This window comes from Cynara cardunculus, assembly GCF_001531365.2.
Source record: "Cynara cardunculus var. scolymus isolate 2C chromosome LG 7, CcrdV1, whole genome shotgun sequence".
Taxonomy (NCBI): domain Eukaryota; kingdom Viridiplantae; phylum Streptophyta; class Magnoliopsida; order Asterales; family Asteraceae; genus Cynara; species Cynara cardunculus.
Window position 1 is genome coordinate 5,351,440 of NC_037534.1, and position 14,133 is coordinate 5,365,572.

The window sequence follows — 14,133 nt, forward strand, 5'->3', positions numbered from 1 at the left end:
TCAATTGGTTGATTGAAAACACCGACTCAGAATTATTAACGACGCCATCTGATGCTGAAGCTGCTTGTGTCCAAGTAACACACAACCGGATCTACCCTATCCCTGTTTTCCGATTGAACTATTTCCGCCGGCGATCCGAAACTTCCGATTCCACAATGTCATGGTTCGCTCGATCGATTGCCAACACCCTCCAACTCGACATCGATGACGATGAGGACGACGAACAACACAACAACACAGACCGAGATCTGTCCACCGATCAAAAAGGTGAACAACCAGTTGAAGAAGACGATTCGTCTTTATCTCCAGGACGAGGTGTCAAAGAAGATTTATCAGAGATCACAAAAACCCTAACTAGTAAATTCTGGGGCGTCGCCTCGTTTCTCGCTCCTCCGCCTCCCGCTGAACACTCTAACGAGCAATCGGATCCGTCCGATCCGGAAGATGCTTCTCCGGAAGCGATATCTGGAATACGCAGGGACTTTGCGGAGATCGGAGGGAGGTTCCGTAGTGGAATTTCGAAGCTGTCTACTAATATAGATGTATCGGAGATCACGAAAATGGCTTCGAGTTTTCTTCAACTGTCACCGGAGGGTGACGACTATGTTTTGTCTAAAGATGCTGATGCCATTGGTGTTACGGATGTAGTTTTGGCCTTTGTTAGGGATATCACGATGCATCCTGAGACTTGGTTGGATTTTCCTTTACCAGAGGATGAAGACGATGATGAAGGTAAATTTATGTTTCAAGTCTTGTCTGTTCATGATGATAGTGTAACCTCTGGTTTTTAATTGGATGTTCCTATATCATGCATTACTTGCTTAAACGTTGGTTCCTGGTGATACTTGTTGCCTATGCAGTTTGCAAAGTTTTTCATTGTGGTAAGCAGCATGTTGTAATTATTACTTATGTTGGTAAAGAAGAGATTGTTTCCTTCGTATTCCGTAGTGCTAATCTTTCTCTTGCATCATTGAATTCCAATAAAAACCCTTAATGGTCTTGTCCAATCCAGTTTTGACTATTAAGTGTGCAATGAGTTGCATTTAAACTTCAAAATTGTTTATAAACGTTCTTGGTGAGGGAAATTAATTAATTAATATAATATCGCGATAGAAACAGTTTGGACTTTGATAACTGGATTGCACCTCGGTTGATTTTCGAAAATAAAAGAGAACCCTCATCATGGGGTTAGGAAAACCAACATGATGCGCAAGAATTTTCCTCTTTGTGGAGCCTCGTCAATTGCAGCTTCATTCTCCGAACATTATTCCTTCATATGTTTCATTCATTTACGTGAACACACATTTGTTACTTGCTAATCCTCTGAGGTTGTATCACCGAGTTTATGATAAAATCTTCACACATAAATAAGAATTTGCTATTAGTGATACCTGCTTTTCTGTCTATTCCAGATTTTGAGTTGTCTGATGCACAACAAGAGCATGCTTTGGCTGTTGAAAGTTTGGCACCAAGATTGGCTGCTCTTAGGATTGAACTATGCCCTGGTTATATGAGTGAAAGTTCATTCTGGAAGATATATTTTGTACTCTTGCATCCAAGACTTGAACCTCATGCTGCTGAACTTCTTTCAACACCTGAGGTAAGTTTTCTAGAAAGCAATCGTCGCGTACTTACATTTCCTCTAAATATTTTTCTTATAAATTTTAATGATTTTGAGGGACTCCACTTCTAGTCATGGACCCAAATAATTTGTAATCCACAAAATTTCCAGAAATATTCTCAACTTAATGCTGATATACGTGATAATAATATATATATGGTGCAGATTCTATATTCTACTATAAGGTACATGCTTGGATGATACAAAAGATACTCTAGTTAAGCACATAATGTGTGTATTTATTTATTACAATAACATCCATTTGTTGCTTATGATGTTTACATGCCATGTTTTATTTTCCTGTACTGTTATTCTGCTAAATTCTGTTGCTATAGCTATATGAAGACAATTAGAATGATCTTAAGATAACCTTAGCAGGTCCCTTATGGAGGTTTATTTTACTCCAGAGTATTTAGTGAAATGTGCTTTTACACCTTCTCCAAGAAACTGATAGTGCAAGCACTAGCACGTCTTGATTTAGTGGACCTTCATCTTACTTATCATGAGTTCACGACATGCATATTGCATGCTTCATTTCACATGTTCTATAGCTGCACTGCAACAGTGGCAGCTATTGCCCATATTTTGAAGCATGCTATGGTTGTGATGTCTTACCTAATTCCATCTTCATTGACATTGTCCTTTCAACTTTGATTCAATATTTTCTAAGTTCTCAGAATGGTTTTGATCCTGAAGCTACATGTAGGGAATCATCTGGCTTCTGCCAGCAAGTATATAATCAGAAGTGACCATAGTTCTGAATGTGTTGTTCTCTGATGTTTGTTCTTTCCTATACTGCCTAGAACAAGCAACACCCATTATAAAAGTGGGTAGTAGTATTCAGGGTATGGTGGTTAACACATAACATGCAGGACATCCTAACTCCTAAGGATCCGCAGGGGTTGTGTGCAGGGAGGTCTTCCTTGAGAACTACTGTCATGCGAGATACCCTGAATACTGTTTCCATATATATGGAGAACATCATAATTTTTAGTTCATTAGTTGATAAGTAGGTCTCGATATTATACGGAAATCTCATCAACGGTTGTCTGCTGTCAGAAAGGTAGACCTTCATTGGTTATAAATAATGGAGCACGTGGCAGTTCGAGTTTTTCATGCAAAATTATTTGATGGCTTTTCATGAAAAGATGAAATTTATTAGCCACTACAACTGTAGTGCATAAAGGCATAGTTTCTGGTTGCATTCTTTCCTCTTCACATACATGTTTTGGTCTTCTTAGCTGTACTATATGGATAATTTCACGATCTCACTTTTTTGTTTTTGAATTCTTCAGCATTCAGCAAGTGGGTTTATACTTCTGTCAGCAAAATCAATTGTGATATTTTTTCTGTCTCACTTATGGTTTGATAATTACCAATATATTTTATCTTGGCAACATTATTGTTCAATTTTTCTCAAGGATGTTTGACATTTCTAACCACTTGTTTGGCTACATGATGCAAAACTCTGAACATATTTGTCAAAGTGCAAAAGTAGCAAAGAAAGGCCTTATAGTTGTCAGAACTAGTGATTTTTATAGGATTAAGTCCACCTAACATAAGAGGGAATCGTATTGAAGAGACTTGAAGGGTTCAAATTAATATTGTCGAAATGAACTTTAGAGGCAAACCATTCTTTCTGACCAAGCACCTCCTTCTTCTTTGCCTCGGCCCCCTTCTTTGTAGGAGAATAACCTGGAGGCCTTCTCCTACCTACAGCTGCTATCAATTTTTTAGGCCATGCCTATTGGCCGGAAGGCCAAAAGTTTGTCTGGGCTATGTCGACGGGTGCTTTGCATTGATCTTGTGATTGATCTTGTGGACTGGTAACTGGTTAGACAAAAGGTGTCAGATAGCATGGTACTAATAACAGGGTGTAAGGGAGTTGGAGGCGTACTGGAATAATATTTGCGATTTATGCGGTATATGGATCTCCACATATTTGGAAAAATAATATGAATAAAGATGGCCAAGAACTTGTCATGCTTTTCTCTGTACCTTGGCATTCTTTCAACTTCTTGATCCAATGCTCAACTTGGTATCCTCAACTACCTGAATAGTTCTGATCATCAATGAACGACTTTCCATGTACTCATGTAGTATGCGCTATTTAGCCTCACATTTGATATCTTCTCACAAGGTAGTTCTTCAAGGATGAATGATGATTCATTGCCATTATTTTTGTGATATTTGGAGACACATGAATGATGATTCATTGCCATTATTTTTGTGATATTTGGAGACACACCAAAGATTCCAAATCTTTGCAAATTCAAGTCCCTTCAGTTGCAAATCCTTCCACAAAATCCAAATCCCTCAAAACCGTTCCATCAAACCAAACGCCCTCTTAAAGTCTTCTCAAGTACTACATACCCCAGTGAGTCATATGGTGGGTCTGGGCTGTTTGATGCTAGGGCCAGAGTTAACAACTGGCACTGCATTTTCAAGTATGGAGAGCTGTGTCTCATGTATTTATATAGCATGCAACATGTATTGTGGATTCCCCCCTCCCACTCTTCTCGAAAAAGAATTATAGTACTTCTTCCGTCCCAAAATAAGTGTTCATATGTTCTATTTTACTTTGTCCCCAAATAGGTGTCCACTTTCAAAGTAAGCTTCTACTTCCCAATTCTACCCTTAATTATGAGATGGAGAATTCATTACCCCCTCTATTATTAAGGGGTGAAATTGTCATTTATTTAATTAAAAAGTGTAATAATCTCACCTTTCTAAAACTCTTTTTTTTTTCATTATCTGGCATTTATTTTGGGACGAAGAGAGTCCCCACTAAATATCAAGCAAGTAGGAGATATTGATGATCTATCTAGGCAGCAGATTGTGATAGAAACAATTCCATTCACGATCTGAACTACAACTTATTTACTTTTATGCAGATTGTGAAAGCAAGAGCCTCATTGACACGCGAGTTGAAGGGCCGTTCCAACTCACAGACAAAAGAGGAGGAAGTTACAAGAATCAATTCTGCATCTTCTCTAGACGAGCATCCTTCTGTGCCATCTGGTACTCAATCAGAATCTGTACCACTTGAAATATCCACAAGTCAGCCAACAGCCACATCTACCATCTCAGCTGATTCAGAGACCGAAAAACACCCCATCCCAAATGAAGAAGTTCAAATTGTAGACAAATCTGTCATCCAAGAAGAACCACGAAATGAGACCAAAACCGATGAATCTAAAGATGAAGATGATGCCGATGATTGGTTGAAAGAAGATAGCTCAGAAAACGTCACTGGTACAACCACGATTCCAATCGAGAACGATGAGGATGTATCGTTCAGTGATCTTGAGGAGGACGATGGAGATGCACCAACAAGTTACAAGAAAACAGCTGCGTACGGTTCTGATTCGTCAACGAAAGACTCACGAGATTGGGTTCAGCTGGGTAGAAGCTCGGCTGATTCGTCTTCGACCGGTGGAGCTGGACAGGTAAGTGCTCATAACTCTGAGATGAAGGAATCTAATGATTGGCTTGATGTTGATGACATTGATGTGGCATGATGATGATGATGATGATGTTTTCTATTCGTTGTGAATGAATTATTTGTGTATTGTTGGTGTCTGTTGTGAATATCTTGTTAATTTACAGTTTCTGCAAATCTAAATTATGGCCTTTGGAAATTGGAATTGCTACACATGTACATAAATGGTCTGGATATGAATGTGGCACAATAAGATGATTCATGCTTTATCTTGTTCAGTAGCTTTATGATTCAATTTTCAAATGAGAAGTTTCCAGTTTCATAGTCAACTTTTTATAACCCATCAAATATGAGAAATGTGTGTGAAGATTTGTGTGTGTATAAGTGTAGTATGCTTAAAAAAAGTTGTATTTTTGAAGGTTACTGAATTTTTTTGAAAATATTTGTTCTCATATTTTAGGATAAAAAGGGTCCATTTGTTGATACCATAAATATACACAATCATAAATGTGAGTACTTCAGTAAAATGATATGTCTTGATTTTGAAGTAGAGATTTCTTTACGTTTAATCTTGATTCATGTTCTGTTTCTGTTATTTATTTCTCTCAATAAATTTTTATGTGGTTTTGAAAAGTCGGTTAAAAAATTATAAGCAATAGATATCGATTGAGGTATTAAATTAAAGAGAATAAAATATTCGTTTTTTTATATAGTTTATTTGATTAAAAAATAATTATAATTAAAATACTTTAGATTAAAAAATTTGAGATGGATCTATCGAGATTATACATGGGTGGGGTTGATGTGGAATAAGGTTTTAAATACCGTTTGGCGTGTCTAAGCCTCAAGTTTTGGAAGCCACGGTGAAATCACGGCGTTTTTCAATGCGTGATTTATGATGACAATTTCTATACATATATAATATTATATATATAAACACATGTTTTCTACTATTACTCAATGAATCAATTATAATAAACAATTTAAATTAGGCTAAACGTTGAGCCAGGTTGGTCGGATTGAATCGTCGGCACACCATTTTATAATCTAGCTAAACGTTTTATCTAAACGAAATAAAATCAAAATGAGAACATATAAAAAAAAGTTAATTGACTCAAATAAATGTTGAAATTTCATGCAAATAAGAAAAAACATCGGGTTCGTCGGGTTAGGTTGAGTTCAAATATCCCAACTCAATTCCAACCCAATAAATGTGGTTTGGTTTAATTTTGTATCAATTATACATCAGGTTGAGATTTTTTAAGTTTTTTCAGGTTAGATTGATCGGTATTTCAAGCATTCCTATTTTCTTTCTCTAAGTTTTTCAGTCACACATACATATGATGTAATAATAACTATTATGTTTATAAAAAAGACAACCGTAAAATCCACGTTTTCTTTAACAACATTATAATGTACATTTAAAAAAACATCCTCGATTATCTTAGTAAGCGGTTTTCTAAATCCATAATTTGTTAAAGCATAGTCACATAAAAGAAGCCAAGGCAGAATACAATTGTGGTGGACTATGGATACATAATTTTGCAAAGTGTAGGGGTGAGTATGAAAATTTCCAAACTTCAGGGGGCTCGGATGAAATTTAATGGAGATATATAAATGTATGCTTCCACCGTGCCATGGTCGGAATGTTCGTGCGGAGAAGACTCCTCGTCGGCCGAAGTAACGCTCTGCGATCGCCTTTTTTCTCCAGGTTCGCGAATACTCAATCGAACATGAATTTCAATATTATATTTATAATTTGGTTTCTAGTAACTGCAGTTCATAGATCAAACACTTATGAAGCACACCTAATTGGTTCATAATAAAAAAAAACCCTAAATTTTGTGGAAATTCTTTAGAATTGTTTGTATGTATGGATTCGGAGCTGTAAAAAATGGTTATGGTTCTACCAATTGAGAAATTATAGGGCTTTCAATTCGTGGTGGTCAAGAAGATGAAGTTTCTAGGTGATTTAGCTTGAATAGCTGAATTTAGGAGATTAACAGGGATGATTTCAGAGCTTGAAATAGGTTTTTCTGTGATCAAATTCGGAATAGTTTGAAGCACCTGCCCAAAAGTTAACGTTTTTGTTAGGGTTCCAAGGGCTTCCATTGTGGAGGTTATGCAGGTTTTGGCAAGAAAACACGATTAAGGCACTATTTTCTTAGATAGGGAGTTGATTAAGCTTTGTTTTGCTCCCTGCTAATGGTTTTTCTTCTACTTAAACACACTCCCTCTCTTTTTTGGGTTTTTATCGTCTTTCTGTGCTTATTTCTTAAAGATTTTTTATCTTCTACAGGGTTTGGAGATGTCTTTACCAGATGAGTTATGGAGATGGATTTTGAAGTTGGGAGTTGAATCTTCATGTTTGAGCTACAAAGATCTTTGCTGTCTTTCCATGAGTTGTAGACGCCTTAATCATCTTTCCAACGAAGAGACCGTGTGGTCAAAGTTACTGTCTTCCGACTACCCTGCACACCCTTCATCTTACACCGACCACCCGTCTCCCAAATCACTCTACCAAATCAGATTCGAGAAAGACAGAGTCAAGAAACTTTTGGCAGAACGAAGAGCTGTTCTTAGAATTGAATCTCAAATTCTTGAACACGAAAGGAAGCTACAGGAGATACAGCTTCAATTGGTAGAAGAGAAGGAGAAAAATAAAACTGCAATCATTGAACTAAATAACTTAAGGAAAGTAAGGGAAGCTTCAACGGCATTGAAGGTGTGGCAACCGCAGGTGATCCGTAGCAGGCAAAAGCAGATCGTTGAGCATTGTAGTGTACCAGTCGACTTCAGAATGAATGCGTTAGAGATGGAGATTAAGCTTTGTATGCAGCAAATTTCTGGGTTTTTAAAGGCTCGAAAAGATGAGAAGAGTCGACTTGAAGCAACAAAGGAGCGGTTATCGAAAGTTAAGTATCGGCCATTGCAGAGTTTCGAGGGTGGCTCAAAAAGTAGTCTTGATGATGAATCTAGAAACAGGGGAATGAATTCAAACAAGTCGAAAAGAGTGAAACAGAAATAAGGTTTTGACCCATTTCTTTTAGACCTGTTGTATGTTACAATTCATGTTTTTCAGTCTTGAAATGTATTCGAGTTGCTTTCGAACCTCAAAGTGTAAGATCCCAGAAGTGGAACTAAAGTTGTCTCATAAGTTGGGAAGGGGAATTACAAGGCTGTTTGGTTGGTTTTCCTTCGAGTCCTAAATGGATTAAGTTGTCAGTGTAGATTAATCCGTCTATGTAAATTAATTTTTTTTTCTTTGGAAGAACTTTTTCATAGACGGAATGAACGAGTTTTTTAATTGAGAAGGATAGGTTCGAAAAAACACTTTGGCCTTTTGCATAACACCCGCATAGAAACTTACTGCATAAGACACTTTCTATATCATTATGTCCTTCTCTAACAATTATGGATGGCTGACCGAATATGAGTCAATTAAGCTCTTTAACAAACGGGCCCTATGGATATCTCCTCTTCCCGACATTTTAAAACTGTGAGTCAAGTATCGACAAAACAGACAATATCTAGTATGGTTGGCCTGGAATGTTACATGAAATGTTATGGTTTGCGGTTTCAGGCATCGAACCAAACTGAAATTTATCAATAAAGGTCAAGTTACAACTTTGATGCTTCATGAACCCGGAGAATGCTCGAAAAGAATAATGAATACAATTTAGCAGTCAGTAGAGACAACAAGTTCTTTGTAGAGGCTATTTATGGTTCCAAAAGTTTGTGTGGATATGAGCTCACATGCACCACATCAGACATTTGACGAGCTTCAATTTGATTTGTGCGAGTTGAAGCAGCTTGTAACTCGGTGTATTGGGTTTAAAATGAGTTTAAGATGAGGAGGGTGAATCGGTGTCTTTGGCAGCTGCTGCTGCTGCTGCTGCTGCAGCCTCTTGGTCGAGCTTTTTCTTCCAGTACTCATCCACCGGAGGTCCAAAGATGGCTTTTCCAGAGACGATGCCAATCCTAAAATAGAACAGACAATCGGACTCGTTAGTTTATTGTATAACCTATTATGAAGAAATTCAAACAAATTTACAAGTCAAATGCAATTCAGAACTATTACACTACCCTGTTCATGACAATTCAGGACTACTCATAAACATAACCCCAAAAGGATAGTTTCAAATTTCTTGGCTACGATTCAGAAGGGCGGCGAGATTGAGGATGACATGGCTAAAGTGGGAGGCCGTCACATGGTGCTGTGTGACAAGAAGGTCCTGCTAAAACCAATGTGTAGCTATTGTGTTTTCTTGTACCTGCTTCTATCTGTATGTTCCGTTTGTCGTTTGTCTGTCTATTTTGACTGCCGCTACTTGCTTCTTTTCCAATTTTTAGCACTACCTTTCGTGTTTTCAAGTTTCTTTCGGCAAATTTCATGACCATGTTGTATCGTTTTTCGCACACTTTGCACAAGCCGAGAGTATGCCACCACTCTACTATTCAAGGGAGAGGTCAGGTCTTCATACATTGTCCAAGAAGCCATTATCCAACCAGCCATTGTCCAACCAAGCTAAATACTTGCTAAGGTTCAAGTGAGTCATATTTAGGGTTTTACATTCAAACTAAAATTCTAGAGAACAAATGCAATTGAATACAACAATTAGCCACAAATAATCAAACATCTCATTTTGAGCAATAGAAAATCCACCACATAGATTTATTTCATTTGATTAATATAGTAATTCGCTACTTCCCACATATCAATTGCCAAGCATTTGATTTCAACAGATGAGCTTATAATCAAGTGTAACATTCATATCATAGGTCTAATCATCAATTTGAATTACATAAACGGAATTGAAGAGGCAAATAAATAGAATTCGAAGAGGGAAAATCGAGTTCAACATGAAATTGAGGAATATAGACATGAAAGCAAAGTGTAGATCCAGATAAGGAGAAAAACTTACACGACAGCTCCGATAACCATGGGAAGCGAGAGGAACCTCCTTCGATTGAACATCCTCTACTATATACCAAAAATCCTCTCTCGTCTTCTGCGATTCTTCAAGTTTCAGAAACCGAAATGGGTATGCGATCACTGGATATCAAAGGTGGAAACTCTAAATGGATCTTGGAGGATTTGTTGAACCCTAGCTCAAGGCCCATTCGTATTGGCCTAATTCGACTCAATAATCTAGATACCTATTTTATCCAAAACTATAAGGGCTGTTTAGCAGTTGCTGAATGATTTAGTTCAGAATAGCTAAGAGGTTAGAATGGCTAAGAGGGTCAGAATGATTAAGTGCCGAATGAAACAAAGTTGTTTGGTAATTGTTCTCTGAATGACAGCAAATTACCATTTTAACCCTCAAGAAATACAATCAATTCTAAACATTTTTTTATAAAAAAGATGATGTTCTTCATATCAATATCACAAATCCTCAAGAAATTGCAAAATGTCGGTAATCCAATCATCATTAACATTGTTACAAACATGAAATTAGCAATAAACACCATCAATTTCCAAAGAAAAATGCTAAATTCCCTAAACCAAACCCTAGACAGGAGAGGACGCARCAGTGACGAGATGCAAACCCTAGACAGGAGAGGCGACGACGACGAAGCGGCGACGTGAGGCTGTGGAAGGTGACGAGGCGACGGCGACGAAGCGGCGACGTGAGGCTGTGGAAGGTGACGAGGCGACGGCGACGAAGCGGCAACGTGAGGCGGCGACGAGCGGCAGCGACGAGAGGCGACTTGATGCAAACCCTAGACAGGAGAGGACGAGGCGACCGGAGACGAGGCGACGAGGCGACCGGAGACGAGGCTGCGGCGATTGTAGGGTGGGGGAGGGGCTGTGAGCGATGTGTGAGGATGACGGGAGAGAGGGCATAGTTGGAAAAATAAACATCTGAATGGTTTAGTGAGGTAGTAGATGCAAAATAATTAAGAGGTTATTGTAACTATTAAGAGGGTTGTTTTTTTTTTTTTGCCAAACAGACCTAACCTCTTAGCGATTAAGAGGTTGACTCTTAATGTAACCATTAAGAGCCAAACAAACAACCCCTAAATTGTTTTATCTCAAGGCCCACTTGTCTTCTAAATTGTTTTAAAACATAACTTATAACGACAATCTGTATATATTATATATATATATATATATATGTCTTCTAAATTGTTTTAAAACATAACTTATAACGACAATCTGTATATATTATATATATATATATATATATATATATATTAGAAGGGTATTTATGTAATGCAGCGAGATACATCTTAATTTTAATATTTTTTTTATCTCAATCGATGTTATAATATGATCTCATGTGATTTTGAAAAAACGATGATGATTTTATTTTTGAATAAAATATAAATTTAAAGATATTATAAAAATTTGACAAAATGATATCGATATTAGTATCAAATTAACTATTTAAAATTCATATTTTTGTGTAATTTTTTAATTCAAAATTTTTAATTATAATTTAATTTAAGTTCAATAACGAAGTAATTTATATTTGGTTTAGTAAGATAATTTTCTTATAAAGATAATAGTTAATTATTTTGTTAGAACTCGATTGTTATCCTAATTATATTTTTAGATTTTTTATATTTTAAAATGAGATGTTTATCCTCTATTTGATTATGTTTATCCGCAGTACACAAATTCAAACATAGAGCTTTAATAAGTTGTACTTATACACAATTTACTTGTAATTTTGAATTTTAAGTAATATGCATCAATAAACAATATTTCATGCATAAAAAATGGTTTTTAAGAGTTTTTATCAAATGCTTTATAATATAGTATAGATATACACACACATATATATTTTAGTAACTTATTGTGTGAGAATGAGAGTTAAGATAAGAAACATACGAAATGATCTGGACCCTTTATCACTTTTAATCTCAAACCCACTCATGAATCGTACTTGATATTTATCGTTAAAATATTTCTTTTCGTTAAAATCTTATATGTTCATTAGATCTTATTATTCTTTTGTTTGATGAAAAAAATACATCAGAAAACTAATTTTTCACAACAAAGTTGGATCTGATTTCGTAAAACAAATTGATGCAACTTATTCTCTATATTAAAACGCATAAAAAGGCAACATCGAATAAAAATCTATAGTAAACACAAGATCAAGGTTATTCTATTTGTACCAATGAACAGAGACAGAAACACGCACTTTTAACTCCAAATTTGAAATGGAATAGTTTTTATTTTTTGAATTTAAATCCTAAAAGATAATATTTCATACATCTCAAAATAAATGCGACATTCAGGTTTAACTATTTATCAAATATACGTTTAATAAAATCAAAGTGATTTTGGTATTTTGAATACTTAGAAAAATCTTAAACGTGTCCCCTGATGCTATTATAGTGTTTGTCTGACATTTAAATTTTAGGATCTCATGAGTTTGTTGAGACGTGAGATGCAAGCTAAAGATATTCATTCATTTCTTTTATGGGTTTTCATACATAGGAACTAAGATTGCAACGGTGTCGAATAAATTAAGCATCATTCAGTGAATGTAATCCACAACATCCGAACGTTAGACGAACCCTTTATTCAAGGGTTTTTATCTTGGGTGTAAATATAGTCAAGATGAGCATCAGCAAGTATCCTTCTCATCAAGCACTCTTCTCTCCCGACCCCTTCGCAACTTTCTTCAACACCCTACAATATACATAAAAAACAACGTCATTCAGTTAATGACCTCCTATGAAACTTACTTCTACAAACTGACATTTCAGTGTCGATTTTCAAGATTTAATCAGTATAAACAATTTAACATCAGAGATTACCTTGTTTTCAGATTTTGTGATGGTGGGGTTTGGAAGAGAAGTAGGAATGGAAGAGGTGGCAAAGGAGAGCATGGAGGATAAGAGAAGGGCAAGCATGAAGCAAAGGGTGGTGGCTCTATTCATGATTGTTGAGTTGAGTGGGTGGTATACAAAGAGATGTGTGTCAATGTATGAATTTATAGCCACCAAAGTATGCATGGTGTGAACTTAGTGAAGCAAAAGGGAGACTTTATGATGGTCTTGTTATGTAAATTGAACTAGATTGTCAAATCCAAAAAAGGAATAAAAATTCCCTTGTGGTCACGGAGGTTCAAATGCGGTGACTTTGGGCTATCTGCAAAGCAGAAGATCGTCTTGGAATTAGTCAGCTCGTATAGCGGGTTGGATATCCAGGTTAATAAAAAAAAAATTGAACTAGATTGGATGAGTTGGATAGAATTGGACTCAACTATTTGCTTGTTTGATGTCTCATATGACTAGATATGATTAAATTTTTTGTTTGTGTAATGCTTAATCGATAAGTCAGACAAAACATGACAAAAGTATTAAAATCACCAAATTGTCTTTAAATGATATCTAATTCTTTTTTGTCATATAATAGTTAAAAATGACAGAAACATCTGAATATTTAAAAAAAGTTATAATCATTCATACATTATTTTAATACTATATTAATAAATATTCGTATGTAATTTTTTAGAATATTTATTAAAATTCATACGTAATTTTCGTAGTATATCTATACTATATTATAAAACATTTGGATAAAACTCTTAAAACTCTTAAAAACTCTTAAACTTGTTCATTCCTATCCGATTTCATCGCATATCTGAATTCGTGTAACTAACTGCAGATAAACACAATCAAATACAAGATAAACATCTCATTTTAAATATAAAAAATCTAAAATATAATTAGTATAATAATTAAATTCTAACATAATAATTAATTATTATCTTTATAAAATTTATAATATTAAACCAAAAATAAATTATTTTATTATTAAACTTAAATTAAATTATATAAAAAATATATATTCTATATTATAAATCATTTGACAAAAACTGTTAAAAACCATTTTTTATGCGTAAAGTACTGTTTATTAATGCATATTACTTAAAAACTCAAGATTACAAGTAAATTGTGCGTAGGTACAACTTATTAAAGCTTCATATCTGAATTTGTGTAACTAAATGCAGATAAACACAATCAAATACAGGATAAACATCTCATTTTAAATATAAAAAATCTAAAATATAATTAAGATAATCATTGAGTTCTAACAGAATAC

General features: G+C 35.4%; 3 protein-coding genes and 1 long non-coding RNA gene across 4 annotated transcripts; 2 read left to right on the forward strand and 2 right to left on the reverse strand.

Annotated features, from left to right (window-relative positions):
- LOC112515430 lies at nt 1–5,340 on the forward strand. Its single transcript, XM_025122248.1, has 3 exons — nt 1–732; nt 1,413–1,600; nt 4,516–5,340. Exons 1-3 carry the CDS (start codon nt 156–158, stop codon nt 5,140–5,142), a joined length of 1,392 nt encoding a protein of 463 aa, XP_024978016.1. The 5' UTR covers nt 1–155; the 3' UTR covers nt 5,143–5,340.
- A 1,353-nt stretch (nt 5,341–6,693) lies between these two features.
- Nucleotides 6,694–8,259, forward strand: LOC112515511 (F-box protein SKIP24). Its single transcript, XM_025122381.1, has 2 exons — nt 6,694–6,774; nt 7,363–8,259. The coding sequence occupies exon 2, from the start codon at nt 7,372–7,374 to the stop codon at nt 8,089–8,091; it is 720 nt and encodes a 239-aa protein (XP_024978149.1). The 5' UTR covers nt 6,694–6,774; nt 7,363–7,371; the 3' UTR covers nt 8,092–8,259.
- Nucleotides 8,260–8,640: 381 nt separating this feature from the next.
- LOC112515512 lies at nt 8,641–10,234 on the reverse strand. Its single transcript, XR_003069531.1, has 2 exons — nt 9,989–10,234; nt 8,641–9,044 (listed from the first exon to the last, which is right to left on the reverse strand). It is a non-coding gene; the product is annotated as an uncharacterized LOC112515512 (long non-coding RNA).
- Nucleotides 10,235–12,471: 2,237 nt separating this feature from the next.
- LOC112515954 (phytosulfokines-like) lies at nt 12,472–12,986 on the reverse strand. The gene is made up of 2 exons (XM_025122939.1): nt 12,843–12,986; nt 12,472–12,714 (listed from the first exon to the last, which is right to left on the reverse strand). The coding sequence occupies exons 1-2, from the start codon at nt 12,963–12,965 to the stop codon at nt 12,607–12,609; spliced, it is 231 nt and encodes a 76-aa protein (XP_024978707.1). The 5' UTR covers nt 12,966–12,986; the 3' UTR covers nt 12,472–12,606.
- Nucleotides 12,987–14,133: the final 1,147 nt, after the last annotated feature.

Bases quoted from the DNA above. Each gene is read 5' to 3' on its own strand.
- LOC112515430 (XM_025122248.1), top strand. From the start codon at position 156: ATGTCATGGTTCGCTCGATCGATTGCCAACACCCTCCAACTCGACATC. The intron at 733-1,412 runs GTAAATTTATGT...TGTCTATTCCAG, and splicing joins GGATGAAGACGATGATGAAG to ATTTTGAGTTGTCTGATGCA. The intron at 1,601-4,515 runs GTAAGTTTTCTA...ACTTTTATGCAG, and splicing joins AACTTCTTTCAACACCTGAG to ATTGTGAAAGCAAGAGCCTC.
- LOC112515511 (XM_025122381.1), top strand. From the start codon at position 7,372: ATGTCTTTACCAGATGAGTTATGGAGATGGATTTTGAAGTTGGGAGTT.
- LOC112515954 (XM_025122939.1), bottom strand. From the start codon at position 12,965: ATGAATAGAGCCACCACCCTTTGCTTCATGCTTGCCCTTCTCTTATCC. The intron at 12,715-12,842 runs GTAATCTCTGAT...TGTATATTGTAG, and splicing joins TCACAAAATCTGAAAACAAG to GGTGTTGAAGAAAGTTGCGA.